The sequence below is a fragment of the Esox lucius genome, chromosome 4 (genome assembly GCF_011004845.1).
Source record: "Esox lucius isolate fEsoLuc1 chromosome 4, fEsoLuc1.pri, whole genome shotgun sequence".
Taxonomy (NCBI): Eukaryota; Metazoa; Chordata; class Actinopteri; order Esociformes; family Esocidae; genus Esox; species Esox lucius.
Window position 1 is genome coordinate 29,304,824 of NC_047572.1, and position 24,466 is coordinate 29,329,289.

General features: G+C 43.9%; 1 protein-coding gene across 2 annotated transcripts in view; it reads left to right on the top strand.

The window, feature by feature from the left end:
• LOC105028103 (protocadherin Fat 4) overlaps window positions 1-24,466 on the top strand; it is an 86,316-nt gene that overhangs the window by 57,539 nt on the left and 4,311 nt on the right. Inside the window, exons 7-16 of one of the 2 annotated variants that reach the window (XM_010900611.5) lie at window positions 7,105-7,285; window positions 8,342-8,592; window positions 8,721-13,067; window positions 14,406-14,510; window positions 14,857-15,164; window positions 17,269-17,354; window positions 17,982-18,161; window positions 18,562-18,686; window positions 18,814-19,031; window positions 20,693-20,945. In XM_010900611.5, coding sequence (XP_010898913.4) covers window positions 7,105-7,285; window positions 8,342-8,592; window positions 8,721-13,067; window positions 14,406-14,510; window positions 14,857-15,164; window positions 17,269-17,354; window positions 17,982-18,161; window positions 18,562-18,686; window positions 18,814-19,031; window positions 20,693-20,945 — 6,054 coding nt within the window. The remainder of the gene's footprint in view (window positions 1-7,104; window positions 7,286-8,341; window positions 8,593-8,720; window positions 13,068-14,405; window positions 14,511-14,856; window positions 15,165-17,268; window positions 17,355-17,981; window positions 18,162-18,561; window positions 18,687-18,813; window positions 19,032-20,692; window positions 20,946-24,466) is intronic. The other variant, XM_020046046.3, reaches the window with a different exon arrangement.

The window sequence follows — 24,466 nt, forward strand, 5'->3', positions numbered from 1 at the left end:
TGTCTGTCTGTGCCCACCTGTCTGTCTGCAAACCACCAAACCCTATCCATAACATATGGGAAAGAATATGTCAAATCATTCAGATACAACACTCCATAAATACCTGGAAAGCCCTATAACAGTTTAGGTATAATTTGATGAATACTCCCAAGTCCGCCTTGTTATTAGAAATAAGGGTTTTTCGAACAGGGAGTGGCTCGGGCTGTCGTGTTTAGCTGGGAATATCCTTTTATATTCACTTGCCCATTAACTGTGAGAAAAAGTCCTGTTTACTTTGTTACGTTTGGCAAATGAAGCAGTGGGATAGCTCGCTCCCTACACACTCAGCCTCACCGTTCCCATTCAGGCCCGCAGCACCGGGTGCATTAAAAGGAGCTTTGTCGCAGAGCAACAGGTTTTCAGAAGGAGAAAAATGTCAATTTCGGGGGAGATGGCGGCCAACTCACTGTGAGTAATGATGTGTTTTATTTACGCCGTCCCGAAAGAACACAATCTAGCCGCAGTCCATAAAGCGTAATTAACCGTTTAGCCTTAAGCTCCCAACTACAGATGGCTGTCTCATAAATGTACACATTCATCCGTCTTCCTAAGTCAACCTGTCCGGCGCTTCCAGCTTTAATGAACCCCAGAGTTTGGACAACCACACCATTGTACCGATGGACCGGGGGGCGTTCAACAATAGATCACTCTGTGATATTGAAGGAAGAGATCATCCCCTGTGCCAGCGAGGGACCTAAACCTAGTTCTTACCACAGCTCAGACCTGCCAACCCCTGCAGGCTCGCAACACTTCTTAGGGGCAGGCGGTGATTCCCTCCAAGTCAACTCCCAGCAACCCCCTGCACCGCTCTTTACACGGTGGCATATGCTCATCTGAGAGCTTCAGATAGTTTAATTGTAATTACATATGTATTTTGTACCCCCTCCAGCTCTACAAGTATGGCCCAGGCCACCTTTTCCTGGGCTAATGTGATTTGTTCACTGGTAATGTACACTAATAAGGTGCTTAGATTCAGCCATATGTTTATGCTAGACAATGCTTTCTGGGAAGGGCTTATGGCCAGCTTATGAGGAAAACTGTCTGTGTGTGTTTAAGACAGATGGGGCAGAGCAGTCCCAGTGAGTCTTCAGAGCTTGTTATTTTGGATGCTGACACTTAAGGGTTATTCAGGGTTCTCCCATTCGCTCATTTGATCCCACCAATAACAAACATTTTACGAGTCCAGGCTTAAATGTAATAATTGCATATTGGGGGGAATTGAACATTGTTCTTCTCACGACTACTCCAGGCTGTTAGGTATAATTCACAAATATCAAATAGACAGTTATGTTTCTGACTCAGCTCACATATTGTGTCACTGAACGAGCCTTGGGAAATGCGTTAAGCATAAAATGGGTATCACTTTTCTGATTGAATTAAAATGGGGAGGTATCCTTATGCTATGTTAGTGATTTAACTGTGTCTCTGAGGTGTTGCGTTACTGCCTGTGAAAAGTCATTGTCTCTTCTCCAATACTTCAAAGGCTGCTGATGGCATCCAAAAAGCAACTTTCGTTGGAAAATAAAGTGTTAATTGTCAGTCTCAGGGGCAATTACTATAATCGAAAACAAGGCACTACGATATAAAATGTATCTTTTTCCAATTCTAAGTGCAAGTTTCTTAGACCCAAAACCCAATTTCCTCATGTTATAATCTCCAAGACATATTTAGATAAAATGTACACATTTAGCCAAAACATTTTAAGTAACGTATACAATTTATCTCTTGAGGACGTGAGCAGAGTTGTTGATTCGTCCTGGTGTGAGGTAAATACTCATTTGTACGCGTAATCATCAGCCTAAAGATGGAAGCGGTGTTGTTGATGTGTCCCGGTGTTAGGTAAATACTGCCGTTTAGAAGTGTAGTCATTAGCCCTAAGATGTGAGGGCTGTTATTGATAAGTCCTGGCGTATGGTAAATAAGTGTGACCGTCAGGACAGAGTCGTTTGTTTTTTCCTACACAAGCAAAGATGAAGATGAACTGCCTCATAGCGTGATGCTAATGTGGATAATTCAGTTTGAGCAGCGGTATGGGGGCAGGTGTGTCTGGTAATGTCAGATAGCTTTGAAGCCTCTGAAGTTTGGTAAATACGTTTATCCCACATTCAGAACCTTGATTACAGACAATTTAAATGTACTGATTTAATTTTTTTAAGCGTTTTTAGCCAAATCTTAAATAAATACTTTCTGCGAGCTATGTCTACTGAAACCTTTTCCTCTAACTGTGCCTCTTGCGATGGATGCTCAAGATCTGTTTCCATTGGATGAAATTAAACTCTAGCCTGGAGTATCACCAGAGATGGCGGGAAAGAAAACATGTTGCGGTTTCATACTCATAAATACTGTAAAATATACAGAACTGCTGGTGTAGCAGGATAAAAGAGCTTTCAGGGAACAAGTTTGGCCTATGGAAACAATGCTTTTTTTTTTTACCCACAGTGCATGGCGGCACCATCACTGGTAGCTTTCCACCAGTTCTCTTTCCATGGCACAGTGATGTCATTTGTCATATATTGGTGGGCCAGACAAGGTCTGCCTGCTGCCAAAAGTACTTCAGCATTTTTTTCCTGCCATATCTCCACGGCATCCAGCAACAGTTGGTCACAAAAGGAGCCCGCGTTCCAAATCCAAATCAGCTAAATCATCCCTGTCAGTATCGGGATTAAATAATAACTTTTTATATTTTTATTTGAAAGTGTGAGGGTGTGAGGTAGCCAGATTCCAGTGCAGACTGGGAGTATTAAGTTGAAATTACATCACATTTTCACTGTTGTGTTAAGCTGTCACTGTAATGGGAGTACAGTTATTAACTTTATTAAATGGAAATTTGAATTAAGGATGAAAGCAAGTTCTATTCCTCCCTGTTCAATATCACATAAGCGGTCGTACACTTTTATTTTTATTTCTAACCCAAAACTACAGAACGCACAATAATCTCATTCATTTGCATACACGTGGGTACCGGCGAAGATATTGTACTCCATGATGACTGACTGTAAGCCCTAAGAATGTAACAAGAGATTTTGAACTATTTACAAATTTTGACGGCAGGTCCCAAAAAACAGCTGCTCTTGTTATGCGATAGCAGTGACCCCCAGGAGGTTACAGGGGGCAAACTGTAGAGAGGCAAAGGATGGTGTAAAACTGATCCACACAGAAAGATGTGGAAAATGCCTTGTTTGAACCCGGCCCGTCCACAAGGCTAAGTTGGGGGCAGGTTCACGGTCAAAGAGGGGGGACCGTTTCATAGGGTTTAAGGCTTCCTTCAGGCTTACCCATGGATTAGCTATGGTAACAGAGTCGGTCCCCAGCGCCCATTCCCTGACACGCTGGTGTTGGGGCTCTTGGCAAGGGGTCAGGGTTCGCATAAAGCAGCAGCTCTTTTGACTCAATTGGTGAGGCGGTAGGCAGTTATGCCAAGTAAACAGGTCGTGACTTAACGTTCCTCCCTAAAAGTGTATTGTCTGGACAGAGGCCAAAAGTATCCCACCTAAAAAAGAAATACCACTGCCACAAATTCATTGGCTTCCCGTTTTCAAAGGGGAGCAATGTTACAAGGCTGTTACTGACCGGGTGAAAACGGTGATTTGCTGAAAAACATTAACGCAACTTGATTTTGGAGAACGGTTATAAACCCTGTGGCTCTAGCAGTCTAGGGTGGATGGTACAGACCCCGTAACATGAAACTCATGCAAATTGGTGTAGAGGCACCAATTGCTGTAAAGGCACAGTGAGAACAAACGACACAGACAACCAAAGCTACCGTCAAACATAAAACTTTTATTATAAACACACAGTAAAGGGGTTAGGGAAAAGGGGCTGAGCTGGACCTAAGAAATGAAATAATATAGACCAAACACCCCTAAACTGAAATTGCCTGCATCAAGAACCACTTAGCTGACTACTAACCAATACAAAAATAGAGTGGGTGGTCCGCTCAGTTCTAACTAGTGTTTTTGGACTAAGTTTTCCTACGGGTTGTGTATGCCCAAGGGCGACTTCCTAAAAACCCTTTTTCCCAGGGACACAGGGACAAACAAAAACACATAGGTTGAACAAGGACTAAACAGCACACAGCAAACAATTGACTAGACAACACCAAACAAAACACCACAGCAATACATAGTCACATGAAACAGGACAAAGTGAGATCTATGTGCTGAACTAAGTGATGTATGAATGAACAAAGTGTCTGTCTATCAAAAAGGGTATGTATCTCAAGAGTGTCTATGTCCATGTGGGGTAAAGAAAAACGAGTCTCTCTGAGAGAACCAACTGACTGGGTTTTTAAACCAGGGATGTGTGATGTGATTGGGTAAAGGATAAAAGGAACAGGTGGTGCAATTAGGAGGAGTGTCTAATGATTGGTCCACCTCAGCAGTTAGGCGATGCACTCATGACTGCCAGGTGGGAAACACCAACGAGCACAATCAGGAACATAATGGACACCTGGGGATAAACACAAATGCACATATAGGGTACCTGCATGCGAAACAAGAACATTCTGTATTTAAGCTTAACTTTTTATTGTATTTATTGTTTTTATTATAGGTTCAATAACCTGAACAAAAATATGAATGAAACACTTCAGATGTTTTACTGAGGTACTGTACATTTCATATAAATAATTCAGTCAATTTAAATGAATTAGGCCCTAATCTAAGTATTTCATATTAGAAAAAGGAGCTTTTTGTACCTATAAAATCGTTGATCTTTTATTTCTGCACATTTTAATATTGCGTTTATATTTTTGTTCGGTGTACTGTAGATGTCCCTGAGTTAAATAGATATTTATGTATCACTGAGTTAAGGACAATTGGAGACGAAGCCAACTTGTTTTGAAAAGCTCCTAATCAATCAAGGAACGGCAAAACCGAGCCTTTTTAGCCACCAACATTGCAGGGCTCTTGTAAGCTTGCCATTGGCTTAGTGTTCTCCACCATAAACTGAACAACAAGACCTTCTGACATGGACTGCTGACATGGACTGCCACTCAATATCAACCTTGACTAAAAGCATCCGTTCAAGAATGGCATTTACGCAATTGAATTTACTTAGATAGAAACCTACGAACAAATTGCGCCATCCTGTCAATCCTGTCAGAACCGCCACGTTGCACCCTCACGGGTCATGGCAGTAGGCACAGCGACAGTTGTGAACCGGGCCACTGCTAAGCAATTGGCCCGAGTCATAGGTTTTTTATACTGTTAACGTCATTGGTGCCACTGGTTATATAATAATGGCAATACGATTTCATGCTATTTATAGTATTCAATGTTCACTGTTTTTCATTTGTGCCTGGGGGGGGGATCTTAACATTTCTTATTTCTGTGGAATTCATGAATATGTAATCAAGTAAGTAAGTAAGCAAACCGGAATAGCTCAAAGGTGTATGCGCTTATCTCCTGTTTCTGCAGCGTGAGGGAGCTTGCTTTAGCAGTATGCAAGTCTATATTGCAGTCTATATTGCAGTACTTTACCCTAAATCTAGCATGTGAACATAGGATCAAACCTCAAAGCCAGAGAGTTGGCAAAAGTTCTCTTATTTCCTACTCTGAAACACCTTGCTTGAAATTATGTTCGTAGTTTACCCTGTTTTATAATTTTTTTTACATGCAAATATAGCCTAACAAGGACTATATTTGGTAATAAACAAACAATAGTGAGAAAAAAACTGTACAATACATGTCTCATTTTTGTAATGTAGAAAGATTAGATTTGTGGTTTTTTGTGCCCTGTATTTTGGGATAAAAACTTGTTTACTTTTCGCTTGTGAATGTATCATTTATTTTGTGCTGGAATGCATTTTTTGTTTGGGGCGTTTGTAACTATTTCAAGTGTGTTTGTACTAACAACTGCTTTGCTGCTCATAGCAGCTGGAAGAGGCACTACATTTAATCTACAGGTATTAAATAGAAGTTTTCTCATTTAACATATTTGGGAGAGATTTATGTCTGGCAAGAATTGCCCTATTCTTTTCTTAATCTGGTTCTATGACAGCAGACACCACCACATCACTCATTAGTTACATATAAGGCTCTTCACCATGCCATAATCTCTTTGTCATCCAAATGAGCGGATAAGCGTTAGTTATGCAGCAAAGAGCTTATGAGCACATGTTTTTAATTATCCTGATCTTTACAAATCATGAGAGCTCCCCTGACTCCATGGGATAAACTCCATCTCATCCCCTGCATGAGATTCTGAAGTTTCTTTATGTTTTGATTATGCACAGGCTCCAGATCAAGAGAGATTATTCATGGACACTTTCCAAATGTTTTTTTCTTTTTTTTTTTTCATTAAGCCATGCCTCTGCACAGTACGCAAGGTTCAACTATTTGATGTTATTAACAGCTGAATATACAGCTGCATATGAGCCGCAAATTCATTGCTAACGCTTTGCATTAAAGTGCCATCTAAAGACCGGGTTTGAGAAGGGGCAACTCAAGCCAGCAGATGTTTGAATCTCTTAGTATTTCTGCATTGTAGTTCATTTTCATCTGCTATTGATTTAAGTCCATCCCTCAGGGCCCAGAGAGCCTTATTTCGTCACTCGCTTGGGGATAGAACGGTTAGATTTTAGCTGAAAATAGCATTTTCTCTTCTCACGAATTCCACAGAGTAACTCACTGAGAGCAACATGCCTCTAAGTAGATACCAGCACATTAGCAACCAGATAAAACCTGTGATATCCAAGACCCCACGAAGTTCTGAAGTTTCTGTTCCAGAGTTATTGAACTTTCTTGACGTGTTCTGTGTTGATGTGGCAGCGTGGCTCAGGAAGCTGGACTGGTGGTGACCGAAGACATTTGCTGGATTAAATGCAGGGATCTTGTGGTTGAGTGCCTGCAAGGATATAAATTGCTTCAGCATGTAAACGATAAACCCGCACAATAAGTCATCTTTCATACAAAGTTATATTCTAACTGTACTCATATGGAAGCTTGTTGGTCTGCAATGCTCTTATCCCTTAGGTATTTCAAATTTTAAGGTTGCTCTTGATACTTTCATATCCTCCAATCCCTCATTTCTTTTCTTCGGCTCTTACCCCCCCCCGCCCCCCAGGATCTCCTGCCCTGAGTGGAACAGGTATGGTCACCGTCCTGGTAGATGACGTCAACGACAACGTCCCCGTGTTCACCTCGTCGGCGTTCCACACGACCATCCCAGAGGACGTCACCACGGGCACCGACGTGCTCCTGGTCAACAGTTCCGACGCAGACGTGGGCCTCAACGGTGTCATAAGGTACGGTACGGAGACACCCGCTGACCCCGCCCCATCCGCTGTGTTCATGCTCCTCAAGCCGGACATTTTACTTAGATCCGACCCCCACCCGTTCGCCCTCCACTCACCCCGGTACCCCCAATGGGGAGGCACAGGGGGGTACGGCAACTCGCCCCACTTTCCCAAAACATCGTAATGAGGATGTTAATTGTCTGTGACAGAACTTGTAGTGCCCATCAGGGGTTCCACGGGTTCTAGGCCTTAATGGCGAGCAGAACCATTTGCCATCATTTATTAGTTTCCCATTCTCACAGCCCATTAAGTGGGGACGGTTTTACTTGTGCTTCTAGAGTGGGGTTTTAAACAATTTGGTTGGTTATTTGTTGTAGTAATATGTCTGTGTTCCGTCTGTGTTCACACTTTGTTTCATCATTTGTCCTCAGTTTCAGTGGAAATGCTTTTCTAGGAAGTCTTTTCAAAATATCTTTATGTCAGTATACGTTTGTGTCTGGGTCTTACTGGAAACTTTTGAAAAGTCAAGTGAAACACGATCCTCTTTGGGAAACCAAAAAAGTATGGCTCTTTGGTCGTAAAGAATTCTGGTGTGTCTCCAATCCTGAACTTCCACAGAGAGCAACTTGAATTAGACGTCCCTATGAGAAGGGGGAAGAAATGAGCGGCTTGGATCGAATATTAAGATGTATACCTAAGACGTTGGGTAATGTTTTGCTTGATAGACGATAGGCTTTCTTGAAACACAACCTACAGATGACAATTTAGTTTATTTATGTCCGGTGTTTTTCAATTAAATTTACTCACAGCATCTTTAAAGCTTGAAACAGTGCCCTCCATTGGATTATTGTAGCAATGATGAAACTTGCGTTTAGGCGTTTATTGGCATTATCACTTAAAAATATGTTTAGAAAACACACCTCTGAGTAATAGTGATTAAACATAAAATTCAGTACATGTGATGCATTATACTTTTAATACAGTACATGTTAAATGGCCAACGAAACACCTCAAACCCAAAATCCCATATGCTTCTAAGATATGTCCTCTTCTACGTACCTGCAGTTACAGCTTGACCGGAGGCAACGGTCAGTTCTCCATCAACCCGGCCACAGGACAGATCATCACCAGCTCTTTGCTAGATCGTGAGGCTCGGAGCAACTACCAGCTCCTGGTTGTGGCTGCTGACGGCGGGCAGCCCCTGGGCATGTCCAGCTCTGCTACGGTGTCTGTGGTGGTGTCTGACATCAACGACAACCCTCCCCGTTTCCACCATCACCCCTACGTCACACACATCCCCGCCTTTACATCGGCAGGTGGGCTCAGATTCTGGGAAATATTGTGCATACACCATTTGTGATTATATCTGTATATTATCCACTGACATTAACTCCTATTAAATGTATTCTTTAGAAAAATCTCATTTTCTAATTTTTTTTTTTAGGCAATCTGGTCTTTGCCGTAACAGTGACGGATGAGGATGAAGGCCCTAATGCTCAGCTCCACTACTCTCTAACTGGCCGCAACTCTGACAAGTTCAAGATTGACCCCGTGAGAGGAGCCATCACAGCCAATGAGAGGTTGACAGGCAGCTCGGAGGTCACACTCACTGTCCGAGTAAAAGACGGAGGCACCAATCCCAGAACTGACTCGACCACTGTGACTGTCCGGTTCGTGACCGGAGGAGACTTCCCTGTCATCAAGCTGAAGGATACTACTTTCACATTTCCAGAGAGCCAACCCGCAAACACAATCATTACCACAGTGGCTGGGTCATCGACACGTGGAGGGGCCCTAACATACTACATCGCCAGCGGAAACCTGGATGACGCCTTTCACATTGACCAGTTGACCGGAGAGCTGTCAGTCAAACATTCACTGGACTTTGAAACCATTCAGAAATATGTACTCTGGATTGAGGCCAGGGACCAAGGATTCCCTCCCTACTCCTCGTATGAAAAAGTGGAGATCACGGTGCTGGATGTGAACGACAATCACCCCGTGTTTGACAGGGAACCTTTCCATGCCGAGATACTGGAGAACCTGCCCCCTCAGCGGGTGCTCATGGTGTCTGCCGTGGATCAGGACAGTGGCCCCAACGGACAGCTGGAATATGCTATTGTCGACGGCAACAAGGAGAACAGTTTCAGTGTCAACCGGGCCACCGGAGAAATACGAACGACCAGGCCTCTTGACAGGGAAAAAGTGGCTCAGTATGCCCTTCAAGTTAAGGCCACTGACCGTGGCAACCCACCCAAAAGCACCACCGTAAAAGTCCTGATAAACGTGCTAGATGTGAATGATAACGCTCCGCGATTCTCGAAGATCTTTAGCGCGGCCGTGCCTGAGAACGCCCCTGTGGGGTACACTGTCACCAGGGTTATGACCACAGATGAGGATGCGGGTTCTAATGCCATAAGCAAGTATTCGATCGCAGACACAAGTCTACCGTTTACTATAAATCCAAGTACAGGAGACATAACTATTAGCAGACCTCTCAACAGGGAAGATACTGACCATTACATAGCCAAGGTCTCTGCCCATGATTCAGGCTGGACAGTTAGCACAGACGTTACAATATTTGTTACGGACGTCAATGATAATGCCCCGCGGTTCAGTCGTCCGTCTTACTACCTGGACTACCCTGAGCTCACAGAGGTAGGGTCACTTGTTACTCAGGTGTCTGCAACAGACCCCGACGAGGGCTTCAATGGCAAAATATTCTATTTCATCAGGTCCCAGTCGGAGTACTTCAGAATCAATTCAAGCTCTGGCCACATCTTTATCAAGCAGCGTTTAAAATATCAAAACTCAACCGGCGGCAACGTAAACATGAATCGTCACAGTTTCATTGTCACTGCCTCAGACCGTGCGACCAAGCCACTGATGAGTGAAACTACAGTCATCATAAACATAGTAGATAGTAATGACAATCCACCAACATTTGAATCACCGCAGTACTTTACTCCTGTCACTAAAAGCGTCAAAGTTGGCACCAAACTTATCAGGGTCATAGCTTATGACAAGAAAGATTTTGGCCTAAACTCTGAGGTAGAGTACATAATATCAGGAGGGAACAGCTCTGGCAAGTTCAAACTAGAAATGCAGAGTGGGTGGGTTGTTGTTGCATCCTCGCTTACCTCAGATATAAACAAAGTGTTCCTCATGGACGTTACAGCCAGAGACAAAGGGAATCCTCCTCTGACTGCTAAAACCACTGTAAAAGTGGCAGTCACTGAGGAGAACCACCACACCCCTGAATTCTCCCAAAGCCAGGTCACAGCTACGATACCTGAGAGCCTTGCTGTGGGGACAGCCATCAGGACACTTTCTGCCAGGGACAAAGATAAAGACATGAATGGCCTCATCACGTACAACATCACTTCAGGTAATGAAAAGGGCCTGTTTGCTGTCAACAGTAAAACAGGAGTCCTATCTCTGGCCAATCATCTTGACTTTGAGGAAAAGCAAAGACATGAACTCAGAGTAACAGCCACTGATGGGGGATGGATTGCAAAGACCAGCTACGTCACTGTCACCGTCCATGTGACCGATGTGAATGATAACCCACCTATATTTGATCCCGATGAATATTTCCCTGTGGTACAGGAAAATGTTCCCAGTGGTACCACAGTAGTGAAAATGAATGCCACAGACAGAGATTCTGGGCCGAATGCTGTCATGGCATATGTGATCCAGTCGTCAGACAGTGACCTCTTTGTAATTGATCCAAACACAGGAGTGATCACCACCCAAGGTTTTCTAGATTATGAGGCCAAGCAGGTCTACCACTTAACAGTGAAGTCCTTCAACGTCCCAGATGAGGAACGTTGCAGCTTCGCCAACGTCAACATTCAGCTCAAGGGGGCCAATGAATATGTTCCCCGTTTTGTCTCCAAGCAGTATTACTTTGAAGTTTCTGAAGCAGCTCCCAGAGGCACAGTGGTGGGCGAGGTGTTTGCCAGTGACCGTGACCAAGGAGATGATGGCGTGGTCTACTACCTAATTTTTGGGAAGAGCAGAAGAAAGGGATTCGGCATCAACAAGAAAACAGGACAGATCTATGTCACAGGTCCCCTTGATCGCGAGAAAGAGGAAAAGATCTCCCTCAAAGTCCTGGCGAAGAACGCAGGAAGCATCCGCGGAGCGGACATCGACGAGGTCTTCGTGAACGTCACAATCCTGGATGCCAATGATCCTCCTGTTTTTAGCCAAGAGCTCTATGATGTTCAGATAAGTGAGGGTCTCGCACCTGGTGGTCTGGTCACCTTCGTTAGTGCCCAGGACTCTGATTCAGTCCCAAGCTGGAGTAGATTCTCTTACTCTATATCTTCTAATCTAGAGAAAAATGTATTTACCATCAACCCCCAGACTGGACAAGTGTCTGTAGCTGAGGAGCTGGACAGGGAAACCATTCCTGTGTACAACCTGACCCTGCTAGCTGTGGACTCTGGCTCACCCTCCGCGACTGGAAGTGCCACCCTGATTGTGAGTCTGGAAGACATTAATGACAACGGTCCTACTCTGACGACACTGTACGCAGAAGTCATGGAGAACCAGAAGGCTGGGACAGACGTTGCAACCCTTTCTTCAACCGACCCAGACCTTTCACCCAACCAAGGACCGTTCGCCTACCGTTTGCTAAGCGTTGGCTCAGCCAGCAGCTACTTCAGCCTCAGTCCTACCGGAGTGCTGACCACCAGTCGTGAGATCGACAGAGAGCAGATCGGTGACTTTTACCTGTCAGTGGTGATTAAAGACTCTGGCATCCCTCAGATGTCCTCCACTGGAATTGTCCACATAAAAGTCAATGATCAGAATGATAACCCATCAGAGCCGCGCTCTGTGGAGATTTTTGTCCACTATTTCGGAAACATGTTCCCTGGAGGGTCCCTTGGGGTTGTGAAGCCCCAGGACCCCGACATCCAGGACAGTTTTCACTGCTCTTTGACCCCTCCTTCGTCCAGTCTTTTCACTATCCCAACTGGCACCTGTGACCTCAACTCCAAGGCCCGCGCTACAGACGGAACATTCGAACTAGCTGTGCGAAGCAGTGATGGTGTCCACGGTGCTGTCAGCAGTAACGTCCGGGTGTTCTTTATGGGATTCACCAATGCCACTGTGGACAACAGTATCCTGATTCGCCTCCGTGTGCAGGGGGTGACCGACTTTCTTGCCAATCACTACCTCAGCTTTGTGCGCATCGCAAATTCACAGCTGGCAGGACTAGGCACCGGAGTACTCTTGTATGGCGCTTTTGAACTCAACAACCAGACTTTCCTGATGGTCGCTATCAAGCGCAGCCACGGACAGTATGTTAACCCCAGTGGAGTGGCCACCTTCTTTCAAAGCATCAAAGAGGTTCTGCACCGGCAGAGCGGAGTGGAAGTTGACTCTGTCGACCACGACCCCTGCACACGCAACCCATGTCAGAATGGGGGCAGCTGTAAGAAGCATCTTAGCGTGGGGCCAAGTATGAAGACAGAGGAGAGTGTTCCAGTGATACTTGTCTCAAACCGGCCCCTCCAGCCCTACGCCTGCAGCTGCCGACCAGGCTACGCAGGGGCGCTGTGCGAGACGGATATAAACGAGTGCCTGCCTTCCCCTTGCCACAATGGTGGGACCTGCCAGAACCTTGTGGGGGGATTCTCCTGCACCTGTCCAGAGGGATTCACCGGAATGGCCTGCGAGAGGGACGTCAACGAGTGCCTCTCAAACCCCTGCAAGAATGGGGCACTATGCCAGAACTACCCCGGTGGCTTCAACTGCCTCTGCAAATCTGGCTTTGCAGGTACCGTACACCGCCTTAGGAGTCATTTACATTTTATGAGCAACACAATCACAGATGTTTGAGTAGGCTCAAGTATATATACAAACTGCACATGACTCCTGCTTTTTTTGTCCAAGTAAAATATTTGCCTCCAAACGGTTGTGTTATAGTCCTAGCATACAGGCCGGACTGCCTGAACTTATTTAGTAAACGGATTACTAGTTGGTGGGTATCAGCTGTGGTGCATGTCAGTTTGTCATGTTTACTTTAATAAAAAAGGATGAGGGGAAATAGACCTCATTATGGGCCTTACTGCTTACTACACACATTTTTGTAGTTTTATATAGTGTCATTTTCCCCTGGATGCCTTTCTTTTTTCTCTATTTAAGCATACTGAAAATGTTCTAATTCTCTGTATATCTTTCTTTGGTTAAACAATGAGAGGTTGAATAGCTACTGAAGATTGCTCTCCTTCCTCAAAATAAGTCAGAGCACTACCCATTCTTTGTGTAAATCACTCCCTCCCTGCCTGAATTTAATGCTAAGTTGATGGCGTGATACGATAATATTACGCTTAATAAAGGGAGTGCACACGGAGAGGCATGTTTGAACAGTAGTTTGGATCATGACTGTTTGGTCAGCTGCAGGGCGAAGGGCTGAAAGACATAGACGGCGATCAACAGCAGACGATTTGTTTTAGCGCAAGTAAACAACAGATTTTCTATTAAGACCATAATGAAAGACCAGAAATCTTTGCATTTCATCAAGACAAATGGCCCTCCTGAAGAATTGCACCTATTGACTTACAGTAGTTTGCGTGCCCCCGTACTGAACTCCAAACTTCCTGTTTTCACAGGCCCACTGTGGTGAAAAAACTTAGCTCCTTTGAGCTGTTTCTCTAATGGTGCAGGTGTCGGCATAAAATACACAATTCTGCAGGGCATTTTCAGGCACATCCAATGCTAACCTGTCTGTCTATTTTTGCACTATTAGTTTGTCTATTATTTTAAAGGGGCACTATTTGGTCTTAACCACAGAAAAATCATATTTATTTTAGATGCTTTTTATGGTGGTTGTAACTTTGTAATTTGGATGAGTGGCTGAAATTGTTTTAAAAAAAACAATCTCTAAAGGGCATCTTTAAGTCATCATGTCTTCATTATATGTCTTTGATGTTATTGTACTCCAATAGAGACGGTGCCATTCTAAAATCTTCATGTCATTATTTATGTGTTTTTTTTCACTCATGCAGGTTTTATGTAATCCCCTACGTGGGGGACAGCATGAACTGCCCCCCACGTCTCTCCCTGTATCATCTCCACCTCGTTCATTTTAATTTGTGTTGTTTTGTGAACCCAGGCAAAACGTGTGATGCCATCATCAATCACTGTGAGTGTAGCCCATGTTTTAATGGTGGCTCCTGTCAAAACAGAGTGGATGGATATCAGTGCCAATGTCCCTTTGGTAAGTATTAACTAAAAGGCAACCTGTAGGGGGTTGATATCTGTCCATTGTGGAAAGATGGCCGTGTTGCTATCATCAGTGAATTAATGTATGTTTCCTGTTTGTACCTTCCAAGTACATTGCCTCCATGGTTAGCCTGTTGTATGCAACAGATTCCCAACTGAGTGCTGATTTGTGGATACATTTAGGTGGTTGTGACTAGATGCGATACAGCTCTTTACAAGATTTACCACCGAAACGTTAAGCCTAACTCTCACAGTAGTTTGGTGGTAAATCTTATCCTTGGCTGTACTGCAGTCAAGAATGGCTTCCTGGTTTTAGACTTATTTATTTCATTCCTCCCCAGGGGTCTTTGGAAAACACTGTGAACTCAACAGCTATGGCTTTGAGGAGCTGTCCTACATGGAGTTTCCTAGCCTGGATCCTAACAATAACTACATTTACATCAAGTTTGCCACACTGAAGAGCAACGCTCTCCTCATGTACAACCATGACAACCAAACTGGAGACAAGGCGGAATTCCTGGCCCTGGAGATCTATGAGGGACGGATGCGCTTCTCGTTTAACTTGGGAAGCGGGACCTATAAACTGTTGACTATGATAAAAGTTTCGGACGGACAGTTCCACACTGTCATCGCGAGGAGAGCTGGAATGGTAAGGCATCAAGTTTTGTAAATTTGAAGGAAAAAAATGTTTAATTCTTAATTCCCCCCAAGATGTATTAAAATCCATAGGCCGTTCTGTACATAGAATCATTTGGTAGTTTGTGCTTCAGTAACAGTTATTCTAGGATTTTTATAGGTGAGATCTTCCACACGCTGGTTGTTCTGCTTATCGTTTTCATAGTTTGTAATTACAATTGATTTGCTTGTTGTGGTTCATATCCTCAGACACTGAATCCCCTTCTTTTCACGCTTTTCCACTAACCTCCCTGCAAGTCTGGTACTGGTGACGTTTTTTTCAATGAACTGGGATTTCATAAAAAAAATGTAAAATCTTTGTTGGTTTGGAGACACAAGTTACAGTGAGTACAGGTTCAGGAATTACCATGTTGAGGCTCTTAACTGAGCCAGAAGAACGAAAACAGAGCATGCATGTGTTGTGCTTGAAGTGCCAAGTCCCCGAGGCAGTCTAAAGTGAACCTGATCAGTGTGTTTGGAAAAGGTGATGTGGGTCACTGAGGTGGTCCCATGAAGGGCTTTTTTCAGTTTCTCCAGTTCTGGATTCTGAGCAGATGTGAAAACCAGACACCGGTCCAAGCAATGTAGGATGCACAGAGCAAGTCAAGGACACTGTTGTTTATACGGGCATGATTTAGTTCACACAAATGAAAGCTTCTCCCCAGCAAGCATTATTTCTTTTGTTCACATTGTACTCTGTTATTGCTATTTTCATTTAACAGCAAAGAGTTTGTGAGTGACCACTAAGTTAATAAATCCATTGTATCTTAATAATCCCATCATGTCTCAAATTAACTGCGATGTTTGTGGTGACATTCTTCTGAGGGACATGTTTTGCCATGTTTCCTGTTTCTTCCTGTTGGTCGTGCGAGGAATATGAGTAGTCTCAGGCCTCACATGAGTAATTTAAACATCAACTTAACCTTGTAACATAAAATCCAGTATGGACAATGGCAGACAAAACCCTGTTTCTGAGGGGTTGCTTCAGTGGCAGGCTGGGCTATCTCGGTTGTGTGTGGTTGGGAACTGCCCGTTTAGAAGTTCAGTATTTGGGAAATAATCTGCTGTACTTTACCACCCATTGACTGTATGTTGTGATGCCATGAATTCACTGTTTACTTTGTACCCTGAAACTTTACCAAAGAACATTATGCTCCTGTTTTGTTTGTCACATTTGATACCAATTTCCATAGGAGGTTTTATACTAGGAAACATTGTGCCGGTCATGTATGATACCTGACATGTTGTTGTCGTTTGGTTATGTGGGCTTTTATCTGAGCGAAAGGCGTTAATAGAATGCTCAGATGTGACGACCTAGCCCTTGTGACAAAGGACTGAGACAAGTGTTGTTTCTCCTTTTTGTTTGGCCTTTTCTGTGTTTCTGTGTTTGCAGCGGGAAGTGGGGTGTGGGAGGGGTGAGGGAGAGAGCGCAGAAGACTGAGACGGAGAAAGGGGGGAGGTACGGGAGAGTGGGGTGGAGAGAGGAGAGAAATGAGAGGGAAATGAGAAGGGGTGAGGGAGAGGAGGGGAGAGAGGCGAGGATCACGGTTTCTGTCATTTCTTGGATGATGTGTGCTCATGCTCCGAGTAGGACCTCCATGTTGACCTAGAACCTGATGTAGCTGAGGCATACTGCCCTGCTGGTTCAACACGTTCACGCATTTTCTCCTGACATTTTTTTTTTTACCTCAGTCAAGCCTCAGGGACCTCAGAATAGGAAAGTAAAAAAAAAAAAAAAAACAGCTGGTAGGCTTGGACAAGTTTAAATTTAATATCTTAGGTAATATCTTCTGTGTCTCACCATAAAGATTGTTCCAGATACAGACAAAACAAATAAATAAACACAGTAATGAAATCCAACAGCATTGGTTATAACTTGTACAATGTACAATGGCTGAATTCACAGTTCTCTTAGTTCTCCAAACCCTCCGAGTAAGATGTTACTGTCCACTCAACGATCACAGTGCGATGTGTGTTGGTATTACGTGTGTGTGTGTGTGTGTGTGTGTGTGTGTGTGTGTGTGTGGTACATTAAACAGGGAATAACATGTGTGCTCTGTGCTCCTCTCGTCACGCAGGCTGCCTCCCTGACAGTGGACCTGTGTGGAGATGATCAAGAGCCAGGCTACTGTGCTGTGAGCAGTGTAGCTGTCCACACTGACTGGTAAGAACTCTAGAAGTACACAGCCCACCCTTTCAATAACCGCATTTGAATTCAGTAGAATGTCCCTCCTGTTGTGATTGCCAGTTACGTTCCCATGCACGAGACCTTGCACGAGACCGGGTGTAGCCGGAGTTTGTCCTTCCAGATGCAAGATGCTCTTTGTTGTCCCCCCATGACATACTGTATGTGTATCTGTCTGGCCACCTTCAATGTGGAAATACAGTACAAGGGTCTTCAGTCATTATCGGTCCTGGTTCTGGGAAGTTGAAAGCAAAACTGTCTGGCCGCCGGGAAAGTACGTGGACAGTTTAAATCAACACAACAACGTAGGGCATTCTAATGGAGCGTCCGTCACAAATCTGCCGTCCTCAATGGACCCTTGACTGTCCACTGTGGCTTGGCTAAACATAATAGTGGACTTAAACACTGTGAGAGGGCCCAGAGTGAAAGCTTGTGGGACCCCTCAGGGGGGTTTGTAAGACTGTCTGAGAGGACCATCTGGCGGATGATGAATGGTTACGGGGGGTCCGCTGCGGTTCATTTGCAGAGGGCCCAGGTCCCCTCGGGGGCCACGTTGTGTGAGTTGCACTGACCCCCACCGGTGGCTCTCCCTTTCCCTCCCCACAGGATCCTGGACGTTGGGCCGAACAGGCTCTCGGTCGGTGGCGTCAGGTCGATAGAGCCCGTCCTTCATCGCCGTGGCCAGATCGCCACCCACGACTTCGTGGGCTGCATCATGGAGTTCGCCGTCAACGGCCGCCCACTAGAGCCCAGTCAGGCCCTGGCTTCTCAAGGCATCCTTGACAGGTCTGGCTCCCTCTCTCCTCTTCTTCTTTTCTTGTCTTTTCTTTCTTCCCTCCATCCCTCTCAAAGCATCTAAACCCCGGCCTCGCCCCACAGGACATCTGGTCATTCCCTAGCTTTCTCAACCCTTTAAGAGTAACTGAAGACCCATCTTGATATAAATAGCAGACATGATGTCCTGTTTCTTTGGAATAGCCATCATAGAATTGTGGAATGGAGATTCTCTCTTTTAGCTGGTTGTGAATAGTGGCGAGGACAGATCTTTTAATATGCTAATGCTCTGGGTCTTTCATGTTTTTTTTTGTTTTTTTTGCATTGCGGGAATCTCATCAGCCGGGTGCCATTGAGGGCCGGCTGTCCACCACGGGGGCTAACTTGTTTGTGCCCGTCTGTCTGTCTGTAGGTGTCCCAGACTAGAGGGAGCCTGCACGGCCAATCCCTGCAGACACGGGGGTACCTGTATTGACTACTGGTCCTGGCAGCAGTGCAGATGCATGGAGGGCTTCACCGGCAAATACTGCGAGAAATGTAAGAACAACTCACAGGGGGGAGCATTGGCCGGTGGTCCTAGTCATGCGCTCTTTGTGAATTTGACCGTTCCTCTGAGCTTTATTGAAATCGACTTGACCCAGTGTCCCTTGCCAATCTTTCGCAGACATAACGGCGGACACTGCCCTCTCGCTGGACGGGACCGGTCGCCTCGACTATGTCATGCGCCAAAGCCCCAAGCGGGACGCCTTGCTGCGGCAGAGTCTCGTGGGCTTGACCACTGCCCTGTCGGGACCCAGCAGCCTTGAGGTGAAGTTCCGCACCCGCAGCAAGAGCGGCACTCTGGTCCACGTTCAGGAGAGCAGCGACTACACCACCATCAAGGTAGGAGCCGGCTCAGTGGAAACCCTATCTACTGGGCTGTGAACATGTCTCTGGGTCTGGGTATTTCCATCCACAATGAAAATACCGTACACATGCTTCTAGTGTTAATGTGTTCATCGGTCGGCTGTTACACAACACCGTAACAAATTTAAATGCTTATATTTGTCACACGTACATACAGAGACACACACACACACTAGTTTGTTCACATTACCACTATGTCCTCACTTAAACGCACACATCCAACCCCCCTTTAACCCCCCATCCCCAGAGCTATAAGGGGACCTGTGTTTTTGTCACCTCCTCTCATTACTCGTACATTCACTTCGTAAACCCCTTATTCTGCTGCTGTACTGTGGTTCAAGGCTCTGACTGAGCCTGGGCAGCTGCCCAAAGGCCTGAGATCTCATTCAACCTCAGTCTTTTCCTCCCGTCTGCCTGCTTTCCTCCAGGACTCACTAGGTTTGTCTGGTAGTTTTCCGGTGAGGGCCAGTCCCTCAGAATCCCCTTTACCTATGGTATTATAAGTCTCAGAAGATACTACTGAATGTACTGTTTGACCCAAAAAAATGTATATACATGCATAGTATATAAATAAGGGGATGTAAAATAGATAAGTTGAATTGGTTCTTTGCTTATGTTTTTGGCTTGTGGGTATTTTCAGTTTCCATATTTTATTGTGGTCCTTTAAAATCAATTCCTTCTTAAGCTACTTATCACTGCCGATGTTTGGTTTCTCTGAAGGGAAAGCAAGAGATTTCCTTCCCACTTTAGGCTAATAAGTAGTATGTCATTACCATACACTGTAAAAGTCAGGTCAACTTTTCGCTTGATCTGAATGTATTAAAACTTGTCTTATAAAATTATAATTCATGTTTGTAGAGTGATACTGTTGATTAAGCTGTATGCTCAAATGTTGAGCAAACTCGCTGCGCTAATACAGCAGGGTGTTCTGTAATTGTACCTTACATTGAATCAACAAACTCTGCTCCATACAAGCTACATTTGAATAAGTTTGTGTGAAATTATAAATACCCTTTCCCTAAATCACTCAAAACCATTTCTTTAATTTCACATCTTCCCTAATGCAGCTGGATTTTCATCACTGTTCCAGTACCGTTTTTGTCTCCACAGTACATTAATAGATCAATCCTGTGCTAAACAAACATAAATAAAAATGCTCTAAATGGATCCAAACAATGTTAGTGTTAGGACTTTTTTGCATGTGTTACCGAGATGGCTGTTCCAATTTATATGATAACAGTTTATAATCCGTGTCCTCACTCTGGCTGGATTCCAGCAGGAATTACACATCACTTTGAAAGTCAGCATTGAGGTTTACGCATCCTGCAATTATAAAACAATCAACTGTGAAAGGATTTGAGTTTGCTCGACAAAATAGCATCTCGAGGTTGATTCAATTTACATGATCAAAATGATAATATATTTGGTTTGCTGGCATTTGGTACGAACTGTCTGAAGAGCAACGCCCTTTCTAAAAGCTCATCTTTTCGAAAAATAAATAAAAATCACAACACCAGTCTGTCTGCCTGCCTGTATTCCCATCCGTTTGGTCAGTCTCAATTTTTCCACCCGTCTGCCACTCGGTCCACGTGCCTGTGCGTGCAGTCCGTCTGACTCGGTCTGTCTTTCCCTCGCAGCTGAAGAACGGCAACATCCACTATATCTCCGATGCCGGGCTGGGCGGCAAGGTAGAGAGGACTCTGGGGGAGTCGGACCTATCAGACGGCCAGTGGCACGTCCTGCAGATCTCCAGGAACGGCTCCACCACCTCCCTCCACGTGGACGGGGCACTCGTCAAACTCACCCAGCGCCCCACGCAGGACTTTGGCGGTCTCAGCGTCCTGACCATATCTCTTGGCGGAGTTCCCTCCCAGCAGAAAATTGCGTTGGGTGAGTTGGTGTGAACTCGCTGTTATCTTCGTTATGCATGTCATTATATATATTTTTAAGAGATTAAAATGTCTGCTTTTGATTACTGGTGGTGTTCCAGCAGGTTGTAACTTGTGTTTTTTTAGACATATTTGCTTGGGCCATATTTACAGTAGAAGAGAGTTAATGTTGCACTCTTCCACGGATCATTTCTAGACAATAACTAATGCGAAAATAGTTTGAATAGGTCAGGGAGTCCCGCCTTATATTATTTCATGTTTTCGCCTTACTGCCATCTTGTCTTGGGTCAGGCCTAAATCAAGTATCAAATGTCCTCAACTTTTGACTTGAAAATTGTTTGGATAGGGTGAACAAGGGGGCGTTCAGAGGGAGAAATGTCCACCACTGTAAATTTCAGAATTTTAATGGATTTTTTTCTTAATACTATAGACTAATACACTAAAAGAAAATGCAATTTGAATGATTTGTTGGCCTCTTTCACACAATAACATCCAGTGTATATTTCTAAATAAACATGCTCTGAACACGCATGTCTATGGCAAGCTGCCTCGCCTGGCTCAATGATTATCTGGTCCTGGTTTCTTTGGGCCACACCTGCGCCAAAAGGAAATGACCCTCTCAATATGCGTGCATTCAACTAGTAAGGACCCAATGAGTGGAACAAAATGGTTTTTATTTACATTGGGATCAATCTGTTAGGGAACATTTTTAGGCAATAGTTAAGGTTTGAATTATAGTCACAAAAACATTTATTCCAGATGATTGTCTTGAAGCGATATATGGTCTAAAGAAACTCTCTTTGGCATCACATCTATATTTTTGTAAAGAATGTTGGCTTCTCTAAGAACTGCCAATAATGTATTTACCTGTTTCAGAATGAGATTTGTGAAGGTGTTTTTGATGAGGTAATTTCATTGAGATTTTGGCTAAAGCAGAACCAATTAGCTGAATAAACAAAATCTCTTCAGTCCTGATAGCTTTCAGTTCCTGTTATTTACTTGGAGGAGAACCAACCTCATTGCACATTCTGAAAGTGAACAATCTTGGGTCATTCAGAAACTTCGGTCTCGGTCATTTTTGAATTGCAATGGTTGGTGATTTCATTTGTCTTAGACACCACATAAAAACCCTTCAATGAAAGAAAAATATGAAAAACAAAAACATTTCTGTAACAGAAATGTTTTAGTTTTTCATATTTTTCTTTCATTAAAGGGTTTTTATGTGGTTTTTTTTATATATACATATACAGCACTTGACATAAACTTTTTGCTCACCAGCCACTGTGGCTAGGGGTTTTCCAAAGTTACTAGCCACTCAACATTTTCAGTAGCCACCATTTTTTTGTTGGGGAATTACGTTTTATTTGATAAAACTTGACTATCGTGTGCTACATCTTAGCCTGTCTTGTTCACTGGTTCAGTCACTATTAGGCAAAGGTGGTACCCCACTCCATCGGACACCCCTCTGTGAAATACTTTATATAATGTGGCTACACACTTGAACAAGACAACTATTATAGTGTTAAATCTGCTCTGTTGTCCATGTCTACTTGTGCAGCTAATGCACGCTACAATGTCCTCCCTTATATCAACAAAAATATGCAAGCAATATATATTATCTTAACATAACCTAGAACTATTAACATGTCATTTAAAAATAAATATGAAATCACCCATCAGCTTTATAATTAATAGCAGTCAATATTATTTTTGTCTATTTTTGTTATGCTAAGTTCTTGTTAATATAGACTTGCATGAAAAACGAAACAGCTTTGTCAAGTTATTTTTCCCCCATCTTTGCCTTGAAGCCACATCGTTAATCTCCCTCGATTTCCTTCAGCTGTCCTAGGCTCTGCTGGTGTCGCTGATCCAGCGTCTTCACGTTCATATATTTATATTGTTAGTAACTTAAATAAGTTAATTATGTTTTTTTTACTCTATATATTGCATACATAGTCTAAGGCTTTTGGTGATAATACCCTAATCTGATGGTCTTTTCACCTGTCATCTTCGTTTGTCATTTCTCTTTAAAAACAAATCTGTAATTTTAGGCTACTAGAAGTCACATGAAAAGTAAAAAAAAAAATTTGCGGATTAGATGTAGTTTGAGGTTATTAAGTTTTAATGGAATATTTTGACATGCTTGGGTGTGAAAGAAAACTGGGATCCACCTGTTTTTCCGACATTACTCATCTCCGCGTAATCTGGACCATGTGGTCCTGTATGCAAGGTTGCCAGATTTCATTGACCATAAACTGTATTCTGGCGCTGTCTGCAGAAAACAAATCGACTTGCCCAAGCTCATTAAAAATAGCCCAATTGCATAGGAAACACACTTCACCTGGCAACACTCAATATGAAAAAAGTTTTGTCCTACTGTCATTTTAGCTGCAGTGTTTCGTTGGTATTTTATATATGAGCGGAAAATCATGTTTTACCATGCCAACCCACAGAGGCAGTGCAAGATTTTGGGAAGGATGTTGCCTATGAGCTTTTGAATGCAGGAAAAACCCTGTATATATTTATATAGAATGCCACCCGCCAAAGTGGCTAGTAGTGTGACTGTGTTACACGCCACAGCCAAATTCTACCCGCATTTGGCGGGTGCCGATGTCAAGCCCTGTATGTGTGTGTGTATATATATATATATATATATATACAGTATCTCACAAAAGTGAATACACCCCTCACATGTTTGCAAATATTTGATTATATCTTTTCATGTGACAACATTCAAGAAATGACACTTTGCTACAGTGTAAAGTAGTTAACAGCTTGTATAACAGTATACATTTGCTGTTCCTTCAAAATGACTCAACCCACAGCCATTAATGTCTAAACCGCTGGCAACAAAAGTGAAATAAGTGAAAATATCCATATTTTGTGTGGACACCATTATTTTCCAGCACTGTCTTAACCCTCTTAGGCATGGAGTTCACCAGAGCTTCACAGGTTCCCACTGGAGTCCTCTTCCACTCCACCATGACGACATCACGGAGCTGGTGGATTTTAGAGACCTTGTGCTCCTCCACCTTCCGTTTGAGGATTCCCCACAGATGCTCAATAGGGTTTAGGTCTGGAGACATGCTTGGCCAGTCCATCACCTTTACCCTCAGATTCTTTAGCAAGACAGTGGTCAATTTTGGTCTCCAAAGAGAGGGGATCATGCTCTGCTTCAGTATGTGACAGTACATGTTGGCATTCATGGTTCCCTCAATGAACTGTAGCTCCCCAGTGCCGGCAACACTCATGCAGCCCCAGACCATGACACTCTCACCACCATGCTTGATTGTAGGCAAGACACAGTTGTCTTTGCACTCCTCACCTGGTTGCCGCCAGACAAGCTTGACACCATCTGAACCAAATAAGTTTATCTTGGTCTCATCAGACCACAGGACATGGTTCCAAAAATCTGCTTGTCTTCAGCAATCCGTTTGCGGGCTTTCTCGTGCATCATCTTTAGAAGAGTCTTCCTTCTGTGACGACAGCCATGCAGACCAATTTGATGCAGTGTGCAGCATA